We start from the raw sequence: 22,191 nt of genomic DNA, 5'->3' as shown, positions 1-22,191 counted from the left end.
TTAGAGATGAGCTTTATACCCTTTACAGTTAAACAGATGATGGCTTCCCCCTGCACTCGTTGTTTTATCAGCGACATCCTTGGAAATCATTTTGCCATCTGATTACACAGGAGCTGTCTGCCATATACTGTATGTTTGATCCAACTTCTCAGTTTTGAAACTGACTTACCGGTTACCACCGGTGTTTGATCGCGTCACAACCCAACTCGCTTTCCACACACTCGTTTTTTTTTTTTTACTGTCATCAAGGTTTCATATCATGTATGACAGAATGATTTTTTTCTTCCACGGCGTCCTTAAAATATTTTAGCTCTGCACTGTTCTTTTGACAGCATCTCTTGGTGAATAGACGAGACCTTAGAGGTGTAACTGTTTGCGAGATGACTGAGGAAAGAAGGATATGTAAATGTCTGACAAACTATACATTTTGTTTGCTGGATGTGCTGAGTGTCAGAAAGCTGGAATAGTTACGGGGCAAGGATGAATCATGTTCTCATGGAGGTCAGTAAACCTCTTGTCTTATGACTCTGCTTCTTTGTTATTCAACTCCTTAGATGTAATTCTCTCCCTGACGTGTTTTATCCTGCTACGCCCTCGGGTGGTGAAGGCCCGCTACAACACTTTTTTGACCCATTGAAATTTCTTTAATACAAGAAAAGTTTTGGACAGAATGTCCACTTTGCTCCATTTCTCTAGTATGCACAATTTACAGTTAGACCTTATCGTTTACATTAAATTTGTAGAAAAAATGTGCTCTCGTGGCTGGATTAATCAGTGTGTTACTTTGACTCTATTAATTTGATTTAACACAACTCTATTTAGGAACATGCACCATATGAGGCCAATATAAACTGAAGTAACAGAGCTCATAAAACTAGATGCTGACACAGGGCTTCTTTAAAAGACAATAAAGACCACAGTATTAGTAATTCATGCAGCGCTCACTGAGGTTTCTGGCCCAGGAGCAATTAACTGTTGTGCCCAGTTGTCAATCCACCCTTAAAATCTCTTATTAGCATTATAACAGTGAAATGCAAAGATTTCAAGTGAAGTTACTTTGTTATTTGGTATATTAATCAGGAATATATGTGAATATCTGACTATTACACAAATCCATAAAGTGCCCTGGGACTCATACGAGCTTGAAACAGACATGGAGGCTAGTTTCCTTTGTTGTAAAATGCTTTGCATTCCCACTGTATCTAAAGCATATCATTAAGACTTGAGAATTCTGCCTGATTTAACTAGATAAATGACCAATCAGGCAAATTATTATCATGACACAGTATTTATGTAGATGATGATTCAGACAAACATTCAACAGAAAGACATTCAAGTTTATATTATATATAATTATTGCAGACACGTTAAAATGAAACACAATTAATATGTTAATACATCTGTTAATACAGACACCCCCATAATATAAAGACCAAAAGCAAAAAGTCGAAAAAATGGAGACAGCCAGAGATATTCTTTTCCCGATGGTTAGATATGGACCTGATCTCAGCTGTTTTGCATGTTTAATTTGATCAAACTTTAGATCATAGAGGAAGGATTTTACTTTAAAAACAGTTGTTGTACAAAATGGAGGTGAAGCATTGCATGGTTGCTATGTTTTCTCATTCATATATGATCACCATTCAAAAGTACACAAAACCTCTAACGGTCAAGAAAAGTGTCACTGGAGGACTTCTTCTGTCCTGACATGGACTAGAGACTCACAGAGGCTAATGAAAGCGACACCACAAACTGCCATCATGGAAAACGTGAGATTTCAACACTTTGATAGTCGAGGGTGTTTTTCTATGTGTTTGACCATCAAGACCGTCTCTCCAGGTTCAATGACAGATTGCTAACAGGGTCTGCCATGAACAGGCCCAACCGCCTGTAAAAAAAATCAAATTGAATTGAATTTAATTTAATTTAACAAAATAAAATAAAATGACATTCAAATAAATTTGAAGCAGCTTCAAATATCTTGGACTCTTGGATTATTGACAGTGAACTCGGTTTTGATCAACACATCACTCATAGGCAATAAACAATTCCCAGCAGAGACTTCACAACTTCTGCAAGCTCCGAGCACTTTCTGTTGCCCCTCGCCTGCTGTTGTTGCCCTACAAAAGTATAATTCAGCCCGTTCTGTTGTACTGTTCTCCCTGTTTCAGCCCACAGAGGGGTTAAAATAATGTCTTGTAACGGTATTACTTCATAATACTTTTTCTAATGTATCTTTTATGTTGTTTTATTCAGTGTGTTAGGCGACACAGAGACTCACTCACTTTCTTATCATGAATATCTCAATATTTGTCTGAACATTTCACTTGGAAAAGTCTGTGGATTATTGTCCTCTGTGAAACTCTCCACCTGGAGAGTGTAATAGATTCAGTCCAATTCTATTAGAAGTTAAGGGCATTTTGATTAATGCTTCATTACAAAGTGAAGTAATCATCCGTATTTTCTCTTTATTAGTGGTCTCAACGTAAAGGAGGACCCCAGAACAAGAACCTTGTGGTCCCCGACTCTCCGGCCACAGTCTCAGCTCCAGCTGAGACCCCAAAGGCAGAAACTAAGAGAGCTTCTTGATGGCGTAGGTGGCCCTGTCGTAAGAAGGTACGTTTAACAGAGCTGAATATTGTAAACATTAACTTTGAACAAAATGTTGCTGTTCTTTAGGTTTGTCTCAGCTGTATTTAACTGGGTTTATGTATTTGTATCCAACAGAAAGCCAAACATCACACTCCTGCGACAGAGGATGTGGCAGAAGAAACGAATTCTTTCGCTGTCTGTTTCTATTTTTAGTTGACTGAACACATTATATTGCTGTTCACCCCCCCTTGGCTTCATTTTCTGGGGCTGGACCATAAAGTAGAATAACCATCTTTGTGTCCCTCCTCGACTAGACGGGTAAAGCAGGGTCAACGAGGAGCCCCTTGTCGTATTGCTTGATATTGTGCTATGGTACGGCATATTTCCGCATTCCCAAAAAATAAAGAAAAAAAAAATGAAATTACCACAGCATAAATGGCACAAAGTGCAAAGCGGCAGTCCCACTTTGGCCAACTGGTAATCCAGCATTTGCTGCATCTCCCTGTCAAAAACAGGGAGAAAAAACAGAGAATTTTCTACATTACTGTACGTGTAACCTGTACATGATCATTTATTTATACGTGTGTATCAATTATGTGTGTATATAATCATATTTATATTTAAACCTGTTAATGTTAAAATTAAGTGTGTTTTATGGTGGTACAATAAAAGAAGTGTATAGTTTATACTTCTGGTGTAAAATGACCTGCTCAGTCACTCAGTCCCTCAAATAAATTCAAGCCAGTGCTATTACAGAACCAGTAGACCTTGCCTGTAAAGCGTATTGTACCAACGGTCCGAGGGTTATGAGGGACATTGTGTCTTTCCTGGGGCAGAGGGGAGGAGCTGTTGGAGGCTCCCCGTGCGGGTGAGCTCGGGGAGGACTGATAGGTGAGTAGCTGCTGCGGGAGGCAGTCAGGGCGCGATTAGTGAAAAATAGCCCACAACGAGTGCTGAGCTTTTTTAGCAAATAATGAACCCTTTTAAACACGAAAGTGAAATTTGTTACCAGGAAGTTGTAATGAGATGTACTGCGATGGACTAACATATCCTTGGTTTCATGGGATTTGTTGACATGAAAAAATAATATTCAATATCGCCAGCCTTAGCCCTTTAAAAAACAGATTTTATGTTGGGGACCCTCTCCAAGATGGAGCCTCAAGATTAGGTAATAAATCCAGTGTTATGGCCCCTTAAGGCCCCTGTGATTTCACTTCATAGCGGTGAGAAGAGCATTAAGGTAAACAAAGTTACAATTACTTTAATTACCACAAAATAATTGCCAGGGTGATCATGGAACCTTTGGGGCCCCTTAAGGATCAGGGGCCCCTCGGGCAGTTGCCCACTTGCCTTCAGCCTTGGATGTAGCTTGTGGCAGGAAGCGTGTATCTTGCGTCTGCAACCTGAAAACTTCGGTCTCAGATGAATTCCAATGATTCAAATGTTTTTGTAAACAGAAAAAAAGGGGAACCTTTTGCTGATAGCACTTTCCGGTGATGTACATTAGACTTTCAAGGCGTTATGGCATTTATCCAACCACGGGCACAGTGGAGGCAAAAAACAAAATGGACAAATGTTTTCCTTACTTTAGTTTCTTTCCTCAAAACCACCACCCTTACTGAGCGTGATAAAAACAAACAAAAAAACAAACAAACAAACAAACCCGGTGTCACTCTCACTGGTACTTTGCGTGTTGGGACTGTCCTCAGCCAGAGGGCTCTGTGTGCAGGTAGGAAAAGGGAAATACACGACCCACGTGGACCACAGGAATGATGCTCTGGCGTGGACGGTTCCAACATTTCACCATCACGAAATGAAAAAAAAAACTCATTCAACAGCTTCACTCCACCACCGCACAAACAGGATGCAGTCGCGGACCGCCGTGCGTAAAATGGTTCGCTCCACCCGCACCCCGGTTGTCTATAAGCTCCTGCAAAGCTCCTTAAGTCCCTCAGATTGCTCTCGGACTCGCGGCAAGGATGAGCTACGGAGACCGCTACGCCTCGTCGTCCTACCGCCGGATTTTCGGGGATTCTCCCCGGTTCCCCGTCTCGTCCTCTCGCATGAGCAGCGCCGCTCCTCGGTTCTCCCCGGGGCTACGCTCCGCGGCTGCGTCCCGCGGCAGCGCGTCCTCCCTCAGCCTGTACCGGCGGGTCGGACGGTCCCCCACCTCGTTCTCCCCGGTGCCCACCGACTCCCTCGACCTGACCCAGACCTCGGTAGTCAACAATGAATTCAAGGTCATTCGAACGAACGAGAAGGAGCAGCTTCAGGTGGGTTTCGACGGGTTGAAACACACGATGCACTTTTTACATGTTGGGCTACTACAACACATACAGAGATTTATTTGAACGTATTTCAAATGAGGCGACTCTAACGGTCTGTTTTCATGTTTGAAGCCCCGTAGACTTTATGAAGAAGCAGTCCATGGGCACAACCTGCCCTGGTTAGACCTAAACCGAGCCCAGTGAGTAGAACAAGCAGAGGTTCAGCCGCTGCAAAGAGGACGGTTCCTTCCTACCTCCAACCTGCCCCGCATTTTACGACTCGTGGGCTTCCGGTTCTGGCGGCTCTGTGCTCGAGCAGCGGGCTTGGTGGTTGTCTGCATTTCCCTATGCCGGACTGAATCAGTCCAAATCAGACTAAAACTAGTGCTAGACCGCCTCGTTCTGAACTTCTGTCCGATGTAATGCTCCCAACTCCACATTTTGTCATCACTTAGACATACCTGGCCCTTTGGACCACTTAATTCACAACTAGCCTATTCAACCCTCCTACATCCAAACCGTTTGCAAACGGGTTGGCCACATCACTTTTTTAAGGTGGTAATGTGTGTTGTGCTTACAGAGTGTTCTGCTGCCCCCAAGTGGTAAAAAAAACAATCAATGCAACTTTAAGCTCATCTACTGCAGCTTTAACGCATTGATAGTTATTAATGGACTCACAGTGTGTTCAGAAATGTAAGGTATTAAAATAAGTGGATTCAGAAGTTTGGATGGTAACTGATATTAGATGCGAGAGCTTGTGTAGCAGGTTTGGTGTCGACACCTCTGGTTCGCCGCCTATCTGGTACAACCCCCCCAACGGGAGATATCAAGCGCTTCTCCTGTCACACAGGGTCTGAACGATCGCTTCGCCATGTTCATCGATAAAGTGCGCCACCTGGAGCAGCAGAATAAGTTGTTGGAGACGGAGCTGGTGACCCTGCGGCAGAAGCAAAGCGAGCCGTCCCGCATCAGCCGTCTCTACCAGCAGGAGATGCGGGAGCTGCAGTCCCAGCTGGAGGAGCTGAGCAGGGACAAGAACCGCATCCTGATCGAGAGGAACAACATGGAGGACGAGCTGCAGGTAAAGCCACTGGGTAGCTTTGAGAAGGGTAAGGAGGATGTGACGAGTTTCCTCTCTTCTATTATGTTTTCATTTGCTTTATCTATTGGTATTTACCGCTACAAAGTCCAGGTTCCCCATTCAACTAGTATAATTTCTCATGATTTCATCTTCACCATCATCTAGCTTGGTGTGTCATCCAGTGTCTCACAATCTGAACTGTCTCACTGTCTCAGCTCTCGTCTCATCTTTCATATCTTTTATCTTTATCTCTTTTTTTTTCACCTTTCTCAAATTCTCAAATCAAAAAGGGAGCTGTGAAGTTCGTGTGCGGGTACTCTTTGTACTGTATTTCAGATCTTACTCGCCCGCTAACTCACCTCTCTCATCTCTTAATTCTCCTCTCATTTCACGTTTCAGAAGCTCAGTGTAAAGTATGATGAGGAGATGAGGGCCCGGGAGGAAGCTGAACAGACCTTAAAGTCTTTCAGGAAGGACGTGGATGACGCTGCGGCTGTTCGCCTGGACCTGGAACGCCGAGTGGACTCGCTGATGGACGAAATCTCCTTCATGAAGAAGGTTCACGACGAGGAGATCCAGGAGCTGAGCAGCATGATGGAGGCACAGCAGGTCTCCGTGGAGCTTGAGCTCGCCACACCGGACCTCACCTCAGCCCTGAAGGAGATCCGCAACCAATACGAGTCCATCGCCTCCAAAAACCTGCAGTCGGCCGAGGAGTGGTACAAGAGCAAGTTTGCCAGCCTCAGCGAGCAGGCTACCAGGAGCAACGAGGCCATGAGGGCCAGCAGGGAGGAGATGAATGAGTTCAGGAGGCAGCTGCAGTCCAAGACCATCGAGATAGAGACCCTGAGAGGCACCAACGAGTCTCTGGAGAGGCAGATCACAGAGATGGAGGATGCACACAACACTGAAGTCACAGCCATGCAGGCAAGCAATCATAGTCAGTAAAAAGTACAGTGAGTGTTCTCTAACGTCCCAGTTAGAGAACACTCACTAACAACCAGGGGAACATACTGTATGTCAGCCGCTATGTTGCTACCAGTTTTATTGTAGCCATGACTCCTAACCTCTCGTGGTATCTAGCAGGGTAATAGCCAGGATGTTAGAAATCACTCATTTATATTTTCTGCAAGTTTCATTGACATGGAGCAGTTCTTCTCCTTAAAATGTACAGCTTCACACAACTAAGTATACTCTAACTGCAATAACTGTGTCGGAACTTTCTCTCTTTTTTCCCTGCAATGATTAACAGATTACGTCGCTCTTTCCATTCGTAAAGTGCAGACTTGTACAATAAAGCCTGGGGGGGAAAAACGAGGAAAGTCATTTGCACTCGGTTCCCAGAGGCCTGCTGCAGCACTGCCGGTGCAGTCTGCGGGGATGGACAGTGCTGTCTGTAACTCTGTAGTATAATAGGATTGGAAGTGAGCAGATCTCACGGTCAAGTTCCTCATGAATTATGTCACAGCTTGAGGTAAAGCTGTTAGCTCGCCGCAGACAGCACAGAGTCCCCGGCTCCAACCCAATTACGCGTCAAGAACTGAGTGGCAGCAAGGGATCCGGCGTGTTGCCGATCTTGACACCAAACAAGGAGAGAGGTTGGGCTCATACTTCGCTTTGTGATCAGTAAGCCTACGCGCTAAGCCCAACTCACAGTCTTCATCGGGGCATGTGCTCGTAGGGACTAAGCCTACGAGCACGTTTCATGGTATGTCCTTGAATCCAAAGAGCACCTGTTTCTTGATACCTGGATTTGTTAAGCAGCTCTCCTCAGCCAGTCTACAAGCATTTGCCTTCTCCATACTGACAATCATATCACTGAAAACATGGAAAAACCTTGGAGGTCCGGTGGCCCAATTTTTCCTACTAACGGAAAACTGCAATAAAAATCTGTCATTGAATAATTGATGGGTCTCAAATATGAGCCAGGAGAAAAGCTGAAATTACTGGTATCTGCATTGTAATCTCATTTTGGCTTTAGAGGTGCCGGTAGGCGGATTTTATAACCTTTGAACAAGAGCCAGGCTAGCTGTCCAGTCTTTGCGCTGAGTGGCCGCTGGCTGTAGCTAGATAAGAAAGAGAAGAAGTGTATTTCCCAAAATCCCAAACTATTTAAAATGCTTCCAATGTTTCAGCGGGAAGAAAAAGTGAAGCGTGTCATTAATAAGCAAACCACCAATCAGAACAGACTCATTAATGTGCGAGTATTACAGCAAAGGTTTTATCTGTAAAGAAGAAAAACTCGGAGCAACAGAGTGGTAACCCTCAGCAAGGAAGTACATAACCATATTCCCAAAATGTGAACTACTCCTTTAACTGCACACAGCAGAAAAAGCAAGTACACAGAAAATATGAAAGCAGTGAGGCGTCCCACTAAAACGGGATAAAACACATTTATAAAATAGGAGGAAACTAGAGCTAAAGAATTCCTGCCTGTAATAATAGCCTGTCTCAAATAAAGTTACGGCTCTCTCCTCAAAGTCAGACAACTGAGGATCAGTAACAGAGATTGTCTGATTCAGGTTCAAGGTCTGAAGTCAAGACACGAAACAGTTCTCGGCAAACTGACCCTGCCTGTCTATTAGATTAACCGGCTAAGTCGGATACAGGAAGGCCATCTGCTTTCAAGGTGAAGCTCCGAAAAGTTCTTTTTATTCCTTCGAAAGAAAAAGAAAATGATGCCACAGAAAAACCAAAAGATTAAGAAGTCTGTATACAGTACTTGCTAGATAAGTGAATTTATTAAGATAACTACGATAAACACGACTGATAATCTCTCGTCTAATTCTTTTCTCCTTTCCAAATATAACAGGACACTATTGGCCACCTGGATACTGAGCTGAGGAACCTGAAGGGTGAGATGGCCCAGCACCTGAGAGAGTATCAGGACCTGCTCAATGTCAAGATGGCCCTGGACATAGAGATAGCTGCCTACAGGTGCTGACTGGATGAAAGGACAAGCTGAACAAGAGATGCCTCTCTTGTCTAGTGGACTCATCTCAAATCTTTAAGCATTGTGAGGTGAATTAAGTCTGTGGGTCCAGTCTGACATTTGTTTCTTTTGGCCCTATAAGGAAACTGCTGGAGGGGGAGGAGACTCACTTTAACTCAGGGATGACTTTTGCTGCGGCCAGCTACAGCTACCAGCCCCGGGGCTCAGCGGGCTCCTCCAGGAGCAGCCAGAGGGAGAAAGAAGGAGCCACGAAGGAAAGCTTCAAGGATATCAGTGAGGATAAAGATGAGGAAGACATCAACTCTAACAACTGAAGACGGACGGACAGACAGACAGATAGGGAAGTCTGGAAAGTGAGAAGAGATATACTGTGGATGTAGAGTGAGTTCATAGTAACATACTGTATTTGCTAAGGCCAACAATAATACAAATGTTTTGGAATTAGACCTGAAAGTCAGGATTTTGGGTGATAATATCTTGTACCTGAAAACTGTTTTTCTGGGACATAGGTCTCAGTATTTAGAGACTATCAAACTTTCTCCAATGTCAATGAGAGGTTTGTCACTGTTATTAAGTTGTAAATCTTCAACATTAAACAAAGGAAGCCACCCTGGTATCTAGACCACATCTACTGAAGGTCTCCAGAGATTAACATGTCGCAGATATTAGTATAGTAGATTTGTGACCAAGCACTGAATGTTGCTGGATGAATTGACATTTTGCTGCTGTGTTAAAACCCGCGTGCCAGGGTAAAAAAAAAAAGATTCTCTCAAGAAAGTCTCTGGGTAGAGACACCAAATGTTAGTGTAGCTCCACTTCTCTGTTGTTGCATAGCATTGTCAATGAACTTTCTGTTTAAAGCACTTTAGGAACATAGGGTGTATGGAAGGTGACAGTTTGCACTATTGTGTCTTGTTTTATGACATTACAAAGTGAATGTTTTCCCCATTCCTAACAATCAGAGTTGCAGATACAGTACTCGATGTTGGAAAACCCTGTAGTGACAGACAGAATAGCTGGAACTGTTCATTACAATGCTTTAGTAGGGGATATATCCAATGCATCGACAGTACATGTAGTCCAACTGTTTAATGTATACACCTGCTGGAAAACCACTCACCTTTGTTTCAATTGCACTTAATAATACAGTGAATAAAATGACATGACTGACAAACTGTTTTCCATGTATTTGTATCCAATTCAGCATATTCACAAATACAGGAAATGTTCATTCAGGGCTGCCCCCAGTTAGATGTGAATCTCCACTAGTTCAAGCCACACTTGGAAAGAGCTTCAGCTCAATAACAAGTTGTACTTATATTGTAGTGGTTGTATACCAATAATTCTACTGTTTTCCTGACTTCTAAGAGCGAGTAAGGACCTCTGTGTGAAGTGACTGTTAACATTTCATGTCGGAAAGTCAATCAAATGACCAAAAAGTGACAAAACACAAGAATCAAGAGAAGCTTAGCAACCACAACAAGACAATATAACCCCAGAGTGACACAACATGAACACAAAGAAACACAATTCGACCACAAAGGTGACTATTAATAATGCAAATTTTATTATTACCAAAAATCAGGGGTTTAAAACTGAGTCTTAACACATTTTTATGTTTTTCCAAAATGCGGCCCCCTTTCTTTGAATCTGTGCCGCAGTCTGCCCCCCCAGCAAATCAAGTTTATAAACATAAACACGGATGAACTGGGAAACACATCTCAGCTTTGCAGTCATTTATTAACTGAAACAGACAAAAGCAATTAGGAAATCAATTTTAACAAAACCTATCAAAGACTTCTTTATACAAACACCCTTTGAATCACTTGTTTTGTGCTCTGATGAGTTGTACCGAAAGCTGGTTTTATCAAGTCAGTTGGATTCATTTACATCAGCAGACAGTCCGTTTAAAGTTAACAGCTCTTAAATTAAATGTGTCAACCAACAAGAAGTAAGCTGGAATTAAAGCTACCATACAGATCTAAGCTCTATATATACACACACAAACCTTTGGTAGTGGTAGTCCTTTTGTTTCAAGCCCTTTAAATCAGAACTGCCCATCTGAAACCACAGTTAACCCTTGAAATCATAAATACAAAAAAATGACAAACAGGTCCCTGCTTTCCAAAAAGACAAGTAAACTAGACTGGTGCAAGTTGTATTGGCTCCACAGGCACTGTTTGAAATTAGTTCCAGAGTTCCAGACCCACTAGTCCAGTTTAAGCTACAACAGAGGTCACATTCTAGTGTGGCGTGGATGCACACTGAACAGTACCTAAAAAGACACACCGGCAGTAGGAATAGGAATTTGTCGTGTCCACTCATCAGGTAAAGTTCATTTTTAAAAGGCTGGCACTTCAATAAACTGAATGTATGTACCCGTCATCTTGAGAGTTGAAAATTTGATGCTACAGTGTTTCAATTTTAAAGAACAGTCAACATCTTTTCATTCCACACTGCTCAATAAAGAAAACTAAGTTTAGAGTTCTTGGACTTTGTCTGAAAACACATCCAAGACAGTTGTGAAGCAGTTCTAATGCAAATGTAGACACTTTACTCCACATTACGGCAAGACTCTGATGAAGAGAATCTAATTCCAAAAGGACAATTCATCCCCTCAGGAAGTTACTCTCAGGCTCAAATCTGGGAGGGCAATACCAAGCCAAAGTGCAGCACCAACAGACCATCCTGGGGCAAAAAGGAAACAAGACCAAAAGGATCACTCAATAGATCAACGAAATTTTCCATTATTGCAAATAGTGGTTGGTTCCTGTGTGTGTTTGGTCCTTACCTGTAGTGCCTCTTCGCCCACAGAGCTCTGTATGTCTTTGAGTGACTGGTAGTGATCTAGGAGGTGATCTCCACAAACCACATCCACCTGCAGGACACAGAAACACTTCACTCAGAAAAAGCTGACCAGTCCAAAAGTCCTGTGTTGCCTTGAGAGAACTCTGTCTGTGTCTGTGTCTGTGTGTGTGTGTGTGTGTGTGTGTCTGTGTGTGTGTGTGTCTGTGTGTCTGTGTGTGTGTGTGTGTGTGCGCGTGCGGATTTTGCCATAAAACACATAACTCTTTAAATTTCTGGAGGGACAAATTATGAGTTCTTGAGCATTTCAGGTGATGGACTGGTTTTGACCAAATTAAACCATTTAGTGTGTCCACTGCCACATCAAAAATGCAGGGAAACATTTATCTGACCACAACACCGAACACACAGGACATGACTTGGATATTTATGATTTAAACTGGATGGACATGATGGGGTAGACTAAAACCTCAATGGAAACTAGTTCACTCCAACGATACTAAAAGTGTTACGGCAATTTAAGAATTTAAAGGTAAGAGTTATATAACTCTTGTGATCTCTGCTAAAATGAAGCGACCCTGGGTTCATCTTTCTCTGTCCTCTCCAAGTTTGTCTAAACAGGCCAGTGCAGTGGAGCACCCAAGCCAGGAAATCAGCGTAAGCTGCTAATCCTCATCCACGTGTTACGAAATACAAAATACGCCCAATTCTGAATTCTGTTAAATTGAGCACACTTTCTGTTCGTCTGTGCTATGAGGAAGGACCACACTTCTGATCCTGATACTAATACTTTTGATCATGAGCCCTCTCTACAGCATGTCCACTGCTCTGAGATAGACATATGGTACCACTGCACACATTGTAATCTGATTATGGTTGCCCTTAAGGAGTATCTGTTGTCCTTTAGATGTAGGCAGCTTGCTGAGTTTTGACCTGAGTAGCTGACCCTTCTATGTTGGGCTGCGTTTGTATTCAGCGGTTGTTTCATCTCCCCACTGAACACATGTTCATTCACGTGCCTCCTCTCATTTTCCCACAATTACACACCGACAAAGTGAGTGACAGTAATGACAGATCTGCCTTTACACCTTGTCCAGTGTTGCTATAATTTACCGATAAACGAGTAAACGAATCAGTCAAATTCAATACATCACATAACTTCAGCTGTGTCTCCAGTACACCCCGCTTTATTTCGCAGACATTTTCAGCTATCCTGCCTTATCAGGATGGTATCATAGCCCAACAATCAGTCATGTGACTTGTGACCTTTTTGATACCATACAAGGTACCACGGTTAAAATCTTTCAAGTACCTTTCAAAATTTGTAAAACTCTTACAGCAACTATCACAATTCTAAAATTTGTTGTTGATTTGTAAAAACAATTCATTTGCAGCACATGTAGCATCATATAACCACTCGTCATTTAACACAAGTCTTTTGACAGACGTAGCACACCCCGACTTCACCACACACACAGAAGTAGCAGTCAGGGTACAGCAGCCAGGATGTGCCAGTCAAGGGAACATGAGATCAAACTGCTACTGTTCTGGAGAGCTGCTGTGCGCCAACACTAGTAAATAAAACGGAAGCATATCCTGACAATGTCATCACGCTGCCAGCGTGGGTTTAAACAGAAAGCAACAGACATGGGTGTTGTAACATGCATCGTATGCTGCAGGTGTGTGTTCCTCTTAAATGTGGACATTAGTGCTTTTAGCAAACACACACCTCCTACATGCGCACTATTTCAATAACACTGTAGGGCATTAGCAGATGTTGTGAAAGTGCTCTATCTACCTAATATGTAAAGGTACCTTTTCACTTAGATGTACAGTGGCTTCGCAAAGTATTCAGACCCCTTCCCTTTTTGCACACTTTGTTTTGTAAATTTAATATTAAATGGATAAAATTGCAATTTTTTCCCCAATCAATCTACCCTCAATAACCCATAATGACAAAATGAAAACATTTTCTTAGAAATGTTTGCAATTTTTTTTTTTTAAATTTAAAAAAATAAATCTCTCATTTACAATATTTAGACCCTTAGAAGCCCTTTGGCACAGCTTTGAGTCTTCTTGAGTTAGTCTCTACAAGCTGTGCACACCTGGATTTGGGCATTTAAGCCCGTTCCTCCTGACAGATCCTCTCAAGCTCCATCAGACTGGATGGGAAGCGTCTGAACTGCCATCTTCAGGTCCCTCCACAGATGTTTTATGGGGTTTAAGTCTGGGTTTTGGCCGGGCCACTCAAGGACAGTCAGAGAATCGTCCCGAAGCCACTCCAGCAGTGTCTTGGCTGTGTGCTTCGGATGATCGTCATTCATCCTTCCCTCGGTTCTGACCAGTCTCCTTGTCCCTGCTGCTGAGAAGAATATGGCACAATAGCATGATGCTGCCACCACCACTTAACTGTAGGGATGGCATTAGTGAGGGGATGAGCACTGTCTGGTGTTCGCCAGAGATAGTGTTTGGAGTTTTGCCCAGAGAGTTCAGTTTTTCTCTCATCAGTCCAGAGAATCTTTTTCCTCATGCTCTGAGTTCTTTAAATGCTGTTTGACAACTCCAAGCGAGCTGCCATATGGCTTTTACTCAAAGTGGCTTCCATATAGCCACTCTACAGTAGAGGCCTGATTGATGGAGTGCTGCTGAGATGGTCATCCTTCCAGCAGGATCTCCCAACCCTGCAGAGGATTTCTGAAGCTCTGTTACAGTGACCGTTGGGTTTCTTGGTCACCTTCATAACCAAGGCACTGTTACAAAGTTTGGCTGGAGGCCAGCTCTAGGAAGAGTCCTGTTGGTTCCAAACTTCTTACATTTCACAATGACTGAGTCAACTTTGCTCCGGGGAACACTCAAACCTTTAGAAATGGTTTTATTTCCTTGCCCTGATCTATGCCACGCTACAATTTTATCATGCAGGTCTACAGAGAGTTCCCTGGACTTCATGTCTTTTGTCCTGACATGCTGTGAGCACTGTTGGACCTTATATACATAGGTGTGTGCCTTTCTAGACTATGTCCAATCAATTCAGTTCGCCACAATGAATTCCACTCCGCTCGAGTTCTATACACATCTCAAGGAAAATTAAAGCAAAGACCACAGATTGGAGTGCCAAAGCAAAGGGGCTGAATAGACAGTTTTGATTTTTAATGAATTTGCAAAAAATTTGTAAAAACATGTTTTCACTTTGTCATTGTGGGTTTTTCAGTGTAGATTGATGGGCAAAAATAAAACACTGTACTTGGTTGAACCTTGTAACTGTGTATGCTTCTTGTCCTGCTTCCATGTTTGTCTAAAGCAAGAATCAGGATCGCGACTGCGGTCATGTCACTTTGTTAGCTGTAAGCCTGGCAGACTCACCTGGCAGGTTGGGCTAAGCTCCATCTTCCTCCGGATGAACAATTCAACGTGGCGGACAGTGGCCTCACCCGACACACGAACATACCGCCTCTCTAATGGCTACACAGGAACACGGAGGTCAGGGTGGAATATACGCAATCAAATTCTTTCAGAGAGTCATTCATTTAAAAAAAAAAAAATACAGGGAATACAGGATCAAATTAGAGCCATGTCATTTAAAACTGTGTAACCTTGAAAAAACATGTGAGCTTCACTACTTCAAACCCTGAACCTGGGTCTGTCATTACATAGTACACGTGCGTTTTGTCTACAAGCACGTTTAATCCCACACAATTACTTTTATTAAAAACCTGACTCATTCTGTTTAAAATTTTCACTTAAACCTGAATTCATAGATTGTATCAAATGACAAGTAACTCACAGAACCTCTACAGAGCTTTTAGCTCACTGTTTATTCCAGCCCACACACAGATTGAATGGTTAAACGGTCACTGCCCTCCCCTCAGATTAGACCACTTTTTCCAGCAAATAAGCTACTAGCTGGCGAAGAAAGTACAACAGCTAGCAGCTGAAAACTAAGAGACCAGTGCTAAAATGCCAGAAAATATTGTACAAATGAAGTACAAGTAAATGAAATTTGAACGATACAGTCCCTGATAAATAATGCAATGGTCTGAGACAAAACTACACTTGATGGTATATCCAAAAGGCCCTGTAATTACAGAATACCTTGACCAGAGAAATTCTATTAGATAAGCAGGTCAGGGTGCAGCTTACACTACAACCTCTATCAAGTTATCATATACCTTGTCCTCGTATTTATTGTTACAGTGCACCATCATAATCTAATAAAACATGATAAATGTTGCAGATGTAAGATTTAGGTCATTACCTTATAGTTGCTAATGCCCTCTTCAGCCCTGAAAACAAAAAAAGCGTCAATCTAGGTGAATTTTTTTTTTTTGGACTGAGCAAGCACTCGATGTAAGACAATAGGACCATCTGGTGGCATGTCTAAGTAACTACATGTTAATTTCATTAATTTCTACAAACTGGACTTCCCTCTTTCCTCAAAGCAGAAGGTATGGTCACCAGGAGCCAAACTCAGGTCAGTCAGTCCTATAAACATCTACAGGCCAAAAGCAAAGCGCCTAGCCCTGGAACTAGAATCTGTTACCTCTCTTATTTTCAAGTTGATTCCCAAAGACAGACTTGTTTAGTTGGTAATGAGAGAATAATTTACACCTGCGACACAAGGCAAATTTAAAGTAATGAACCTGCAGGTTTCTGTAATTAACCTGTAAGTAAAAACAGCTGAGTACCTTTCACAGCTAATATAGCTGTAATGAATGCTGGACAAAGAACTGTGCAATGTAATCTTACCCCACAAACTCCAGCAGCAGAGATACATCCAGCTCAGGGGGAATGGTGAACACAGACTGAGGAATGTTATCCTTCTTCTGCCTCCTTACAACAGGAGCTGGAGAGGAGACCACCGCTGCAAAGGGGGAAAGAGAAAACACAGAGGAATCGTTCCAGTGACGAATTCTAAAGCTTTTGCTATGGTTGTGCTGAAAAACTCTATGTTTGGATTTCACGTTTTTATGAATTTTCAGATTTACTGCAAAATTAAAACACACTGAAATTAAATTCTCAAACACCGGAATGTCATTTTGGGATGGTCATCAAATCCTTTTTTATGAGCTCAAATTAGATTTTGAGCTTATAAACTGATGTTCACAAATAATTCCAAAGTTTGAAGTTGCAAATCAACCTTTGTAAAGCTCTAAAATAAATCTGCATGAGATATTCAAGCTTGTATATGTGTAGAAAAGATCAGAAAAGCGCCCATACTTTCTCCTCTTAAAAAATAAAGAGGAAAAATCCCCAGAATTTGTTCCCCTACTTTCAGGACCTTTGTTCATTTTTACTTTCCCAATGCAGACACCACTAATCACTGTCTGATAAAACATAGGTTGTGTTTCAGTGTTGTGGAAAATACTCTGATTGGCCAAAGGGGGCACTTCAGTCCCCATGAAGCTCTGTGACCAGCATATTAAATTAATTACTATGTGGAAGCTTCTCCCACCAACCCATTAGCACAGAAAGAAAGTGAAATACTGCAGTATATGTTACACAGCCAACATTGCCCCAAACCTGTTTACTTAAGACTTTCAATGCAGAACTACTTTACCTGTTTTTGGTACCTCCAGGCCTCTCTCTTTGTAGAAGATACACATTTGTTCTCGTTCAGCTGTAGAAAAAGAAAAAGTAAAAAAAAAAAAGTATATCAATTACATTAAATACATCTGAGTATACATACGGTATAGTATGTAACAAATGAGTACACTCCCGTGCAATATCACTAAAATGTTAAATGATTCAAAATGGTACCATCTTACAATAATTGTATTGTTTCTAGGTTGAAGTGTAGGGTGTTTGATCTTCTGCATATGGGATTAAAAACTAACAGGTAACAGAGAGACTAGACTGAAAATACGAACCACAAAGTACAACTTCAGTGCACCAAAAGTGAGAACACCTGTGATTTCCAGTTAATCCTACTTGCATGAACAAGGTTACAAAAGAACCTGTGAACACCACAGCTTCCTCAGTTTTGGCCTGAGTTGCGTCTGAAGCAAAACGGCTCCAAATGGTAAGGAACTACCCGAACAAGTAAGAAACCAGATTGTGAGACTTCACAAAAGGTGAGAGAGGGCACAAGAGCATCAGTAAGCCACTGATCATAAGGTGACCCACAGTTGCAGAAGTAGTTAGGAGGTAGAAGAAGTGCCATGTTACCAATAACAGAAGGCGCAGTGTCCGGCCTTGAAAAATGACACCACGCATTATATACGCAACCTTGCACCAAAAAACAGACGGGCAAGTTCTTCTGACTTGGCACAAGGATTATCTGTGGAAATAGGTGTTTCACTGACTGATCAGACAGGACGTTGGTGTCCAAGAAGAAAACCACTGCTCGTAAAACAGCACTAAACTGCAAGATTAAATTTTGTCAAAGACCATGAAAAGAAACTTGATGAATATTGGGGACTTATTCCCAGTCTCAAGAAGCTTTGCAGGAGAGGAATTTTCCAACATGATAATGATCCCAAACACACTGGGAAGAAAAAAAGAAGAAAAAAAATTCCCTGACTAACTGAATTTAATACAACACCTCTAGGGTATTTTAAAGGGGAAGGTAGAGCAACAAAACCCCTTTAGCATCTCTCCACAGATTTGGGTTAGACTGGTATCATCCATGCCCAGGAGGATCAAATCTGTCATCAAAAATTAAACCGGACATACAAAATATTAAAACAATAAGAATTAAATCTCACTAATGAAGGGTCTACTTACTTTTGTTGATGTTGGTTCTTTAATATGGACCTTTAATTATAGTTTAGTAAACATTTCTGGTTTTCAAATTACTTGGCTACAATCTTTTTTGGGATTTGACTAAAAATAAAATTGTATTAAATGGATATGACTTGTAATTAACATTTTAGTGATACTGACCAGAGGGGTACTCAGTTTTGTTGTACACTGTACACGCACTTACACTCCTCCAGGAAGGGAACCATTTTGTAAACAATATCCTGCAGTTGTCTGTCAGGCCTACAGGAAAAAAGCGTTTGAAGTTTAATAGACTGCTTTATCACAGATCTGAGTGACAGCAGATTTCAAATCTTAATATCATAAATTTCAATCAGAATTCTTCATTTCAGACCTTTGACAATAAACTTTAGAAAGTGAAATTTAATGGACTCCAATTTCCAGAATAACTCTTGTAGTGTTTTTCCACACTTTTTCTCTCTGACTAACTTCAATTAAACCGTGAAAAATGACTACATAGCTGTCAGCCAAGTTGAACAGGTACAGAAGGTGATAGAAATCAGCAAATACATCAAGAACGAAAGACCTACCTGATGTTGTAAAGGGGCTGTGTCTGGTGGACGATGATGCTGCATGTGGGACACCTGTTGCTGTAGAAGAAGTGCTTCACAATGCAGCTTTTGCAAACTGGGAGAAGGTAGAACACATCACAATTTGAGACACAGTCAGGAGTCAGATATGTGACATAGACTAATATGGACTTTTGAGACTGATATAGATATTAGTATTTGAGAGTTTAAATAATCTTGTAACCAAAGATCAGCTGGTACTCATTTCTTAAGTCAACACCTAAACATGTTTGATAAGGTTCCTTTAAATTTGTTTGTTCAAGAATTGTGATCAAAACATACAATGAGCAGGATGTATTGCAGTAGACAAATACACTAGTCAATTGCCTCTGCTGGACAAACTATTATTGAGACAGTTTAATTTGACATAACCGATCTTTTGATACTCAAATTTCTTGTTAATTATTGGCAAATATATATAAGGAAACAAATTTAACAGTCATAAGCTAATATTGGGTGATACATTAACCCAACAGGTTTATCAGCTGGTCTCCTGAGTATGGCTTTGTTTAGCTCTGGCATATGTGTTATCTGGACTTCATGTCCGGGACTAAATACAGCCAAAGTTCTGACCTTTATTGTACATCATTCCCCATGTTCCCCATCTGCCTTACTGTATCCCAGAAAGTTAGAGTTTCCAAGGGGAGAAACCCAATCAAAGCTTGTATGTTGCTATGCACTCAGTGATGAAAGCAGTGTATCAGGTTAAGCATCCAGGTTATTCGGAATCCCTTAAATCCTCTTAAAGTCCTCTGAGGACTCAAGGAACAAAAGGACGCCACTGCCGCAACTTACATGTGTGCAGGCACTCTGTGATGGTGGTGGCATCGATGAGGAAGCCGCAGCACAGGGCACAGCGGATGTACGGATAGAACTGGTTGAGGGGGAGCTTGGGCTGTGGAAACGTAAACACATCACAATCAGGAGTTAAAGCTAAAAAAAAAAAAAAAAAAAAAACCCATGCGCCTGCATTTACATCAAGTGGATTCACGCCTGCATCAAACACAGGATGAAAGGCAACAACACTTTCCACCGTCAAGGTGTGTTTCAGTTAGTGCATGTTTGAGTTTAGTGAGCAAGACAGCGTAAAAGTTCGGAATATAATTGTCAGTTGACAATTATATTAAAGCTCAAATTAGACGTCTTCGTTATGAATAAAGTAGAATAGAGGGAAAGGTGTCAAAAATAAATCAAACGGCTGTAAACTTACCTCGTCCTCTGAATCGCTGTCTGATATGTTCGTTGACCCTTCATGACTCCTGCGACCATATGGAGGCGATGACATTCCCAGCGGCTGCCGACACCACTACAACGGACTTCTCGTTCCACTTTCAGGTACGAGAACAAAATGGCAAAATAAGTTAGTTGCTTTTCTTTTAAAACTTAGCGCAAATCGTAGAAGATATTTTCAGTTGCAAGTAACTTTGGCGTGTTAGCTACGCTTGGCTACCTGAGTAACGTTAGCTTGTTTATTATATACAAAATTAAAAACATAAACATATACAGGTGTACTGCTAGCGTTATAGTTTAGTTCCTTATGTTGCCTAATTTGGCTAGGTTAACGGCTTCATTACGTGCTAATACCACAAAAGAAAATTTAAACACGAAATACAATTACTTCTTACCTTTAGCTACTTAGTTTCCTTCTGCACATTCGCGTTAGCAACTCAATTTCCCTCGCTCGAGTCACGCGAGCGGTAGCAACAATACGACTTCCGGCCTGGATCCTTCAGAATAAATGTGACGTGACCAGAACAATGAATAAATGATATGTCTAAGTACACCTTTACTTTATCCTCATATTGTCATTTAATTTGTGACTTGTGTAAAATACAGGCCCTAAACCCCAAAAGCCATCGATAAGAGAAAAATGGAGAAAGAATAAGAATAGCGTCTAGCAATATGGATTCAACAAAATTGCATAAATCAAAGAATGAGGGTACTCACCTGGAAATAGACCCGCAGAATTAAACAGCACAAAATACAGTAACTCAGTAATTCCAAACACTATTGACAAATTCCATACATTTACTGTGAAGACACAATGACGTATTTTCCGTGAATAGCAGCGCATGGAGAAAAAGAATTCAACTTAGATTTTTCCGGCAGGGGGCGCTCGAAGCATATAATTACCGCCGGTGCAATGTTTGCAAAAAGTCACTTTTCTTGAAGAGCAGGGGTCATTCATGTGTTGTTCATGTATGCGTGTATGTATTTATTACTTTCTGCCCCCCCCCCCCTTTTAAATTCCTTTTTATTATACTTTTATTATACTTAGGCTAATTTGGTATTAAACCCCTGAGATGCCCGTGTGTGACCTGACGTTTAAAGCCAATATTTGGTGGGAAAGGGATCAAATCATTTTCACCTCTCAGCATTTAACAGAGCCAGAAAGATTTGGGCGCTACCAGCTGTAGATTCACCGCTTATTTGTTTTTATTACAGTGTCATGGACGGACCAATCATGTGTGGACCACAATCCACCAATCGTCTATATCATAAAGATGTGTCCCACAATTGCACGATTGTTCTGTGCAGCAATCTGCGAGACAAAGTAAAAGCAATAACATAGGCTGTTTCCCACTGTGTATTACAAGACACTTACCTGTGTGTCAAGAGGGCTCTGTATAGCAGCGTGCATTTTTTGGGCAAAGGCTCTGAGCAACCAAACCAAAAAAAAAAAAAACCACTGAATTCATGTTACAGGTTGCAGTGACATGCCCACCAGAGTTGGGATATCCCATTATAGACAATCCCAGCAGCATGTCTAAGCAGCACAGACATTCTTTCAGGACACAAGTACTCATGATTTACATCATATTATGTATGGAAAATGGGAGACCCATCATCATCTCAAGCATTACAATGGGTTTAATGCTTCAGCTGATGAAACTCATCCTCTTGCGGAGGTGGTCACAGTTGCCCTAAGTGTAGTTATGGCCATGTTTATGGCCAAGAAACCTCAGTCTTCTCTGGATGTAAGGCGTTAACTACATGCAGGTAATATAGGTGCTGTGAACTGACATGGTTTGAGCTGGCTGATTGTTGTGATGGAGCTCTTCCTGAACTTCTGTGGTGTATCGGCATGATCCTGTTTAATGGATGTATCTGCTTCACATCCCGGCGTGTTTGGCTTCACAATCGTAGTCTGGCTATGTTCAGGGCCAA

At 41.7% G+C, this 22,191-nt stretch overlaps 2 protein-coding genes across 2 annotated transcripts; one reads left to right on the top strand and one right to left on the bottom strand.

Annotated features, from left to right (window-relative positions):
- Positions 1-4,530: 4,530 nt before the first annotated feature.
- Positions 4,531-9,655, top strand: inaa (internexin neuronal intermediate filament protein, alpha a). Its single transcript, XM_040139997.1, has 5 exons — positions 4,531-4,865; positions 5,710-5,940; positions 6,340-6,867; positions 8,753-8,877; positions 9,015-9,655. The coding sequence occupies exons 1-5, from the start codon at positions 4,572-4,574 to the stop codon at positions 9,205-9,207; spliced, it is 1,371 nt and encodes a 456-aa protein (XP_039995931.1). The 5' UTR covers positions 4,531-4,571; the 3' UTR covers positions 9,208-9,655.
- Positions 9,656-10,614: 959 nt separating this feature from the next.
- pcgf6 (polycomb group ring finger 6) lies at positions 10,615-20,756 on the bottom strand. The gene is made up of 11 exons (XM_040138480.1): positions 20,649-20,756; positions 20,234-20,351; positions 19,819-19,918; positions 18,985-19,081; positions 18,621-18,676; positions 17,253-17,312; positions 16,442-16,556; positions 15,951-15,978; positions 15,059-15,157; positions 11,685-11,771; positions 10,615-11,581 (listed from the first exon to the last, which is right to left on the bottom strand). The coding sequence occupies exons 2-11, from the start codon at positions 20,306-20,308 to the stop codon at positions 11,531-11,533; spliced, it is 768 nt and encodes a 255-aa protein (XP_039994414.1). The 5' UTR covers positions 20,309-20,351; positions 20,649-20,756; the 3' UTR covers positions 10,615-11,530.
- Between the last annotated feature and the right edge of the window lie 1,435 nt (positions 20,757-22,191).

Source organism: Xiphias gladius, chromosome 11 (assembly GCF_016859285.1).
Source record: "Xiphias gladius isolate SHS-SW01 ecotype Sanya breed wild chromosome 11, ASM1685928v1, whole genome shotgun sequence".
Classification (NCBI taxonomy): domain Eukaryota; kingdom Metazoa; phylum Chordata; class Actinopteri; order Istiophoriformes; family Xiphiidae; genus Xiphias; species Xiphias gladius.
The sequence above is the reverse complement of the archived record's forward strand: the minus strand, read 5'-3'. Positions and strand labels throughout refer to the sequence as shown.

Excerpts from the sequence above, each read along its gene's own strand:
- inaa (XM_040139997.1), top strand. The coding sequence starts at position 4,572 with ATGAGCTACGGAGACCGCTACGCCTCGTCGTCCTACCGCCGGATTTTC. Across the intron at positions 4,866-5,709 it reads ACGAGAAGGAGCAGCTTCAG|GGTCTGAACGATCGCTTCGC; the intron begins GTGGGTTTCGAC and ends CCTGTCACACAG. Across the intron at positions 8,878-9,014 it reads ATAGAGATAGCTGCCTACAG|GAAACTGCTGGAGGGGGAGG; the intron begins GTGCTGACTGGA and ends TGGCCCTATAAG.
- pcgf6 (XM_040138480.1), bottom strand. The coding sequence starts at position 20,308 with ATGTCATCGCCTCCATATGGTCGCAGGAGTCATGAAGGGTCAACGAAC. Across the intron at positions 19,082-19,818 it reads CACAGAGTGCCTGCACACAT|TTTGCAAAAGCTGCATTGTG; the intron begins GTAAGTTGCGGC and ends ACCTTCTCCCAG. Across the intron at positions 15,158-15,950 it reads AGGGCATTAGCAACTATAAG|CCATTAGAGAGGCGGTATGT; the intron begins GTAATGACCTAA and ends GTTCCTGTGTAG.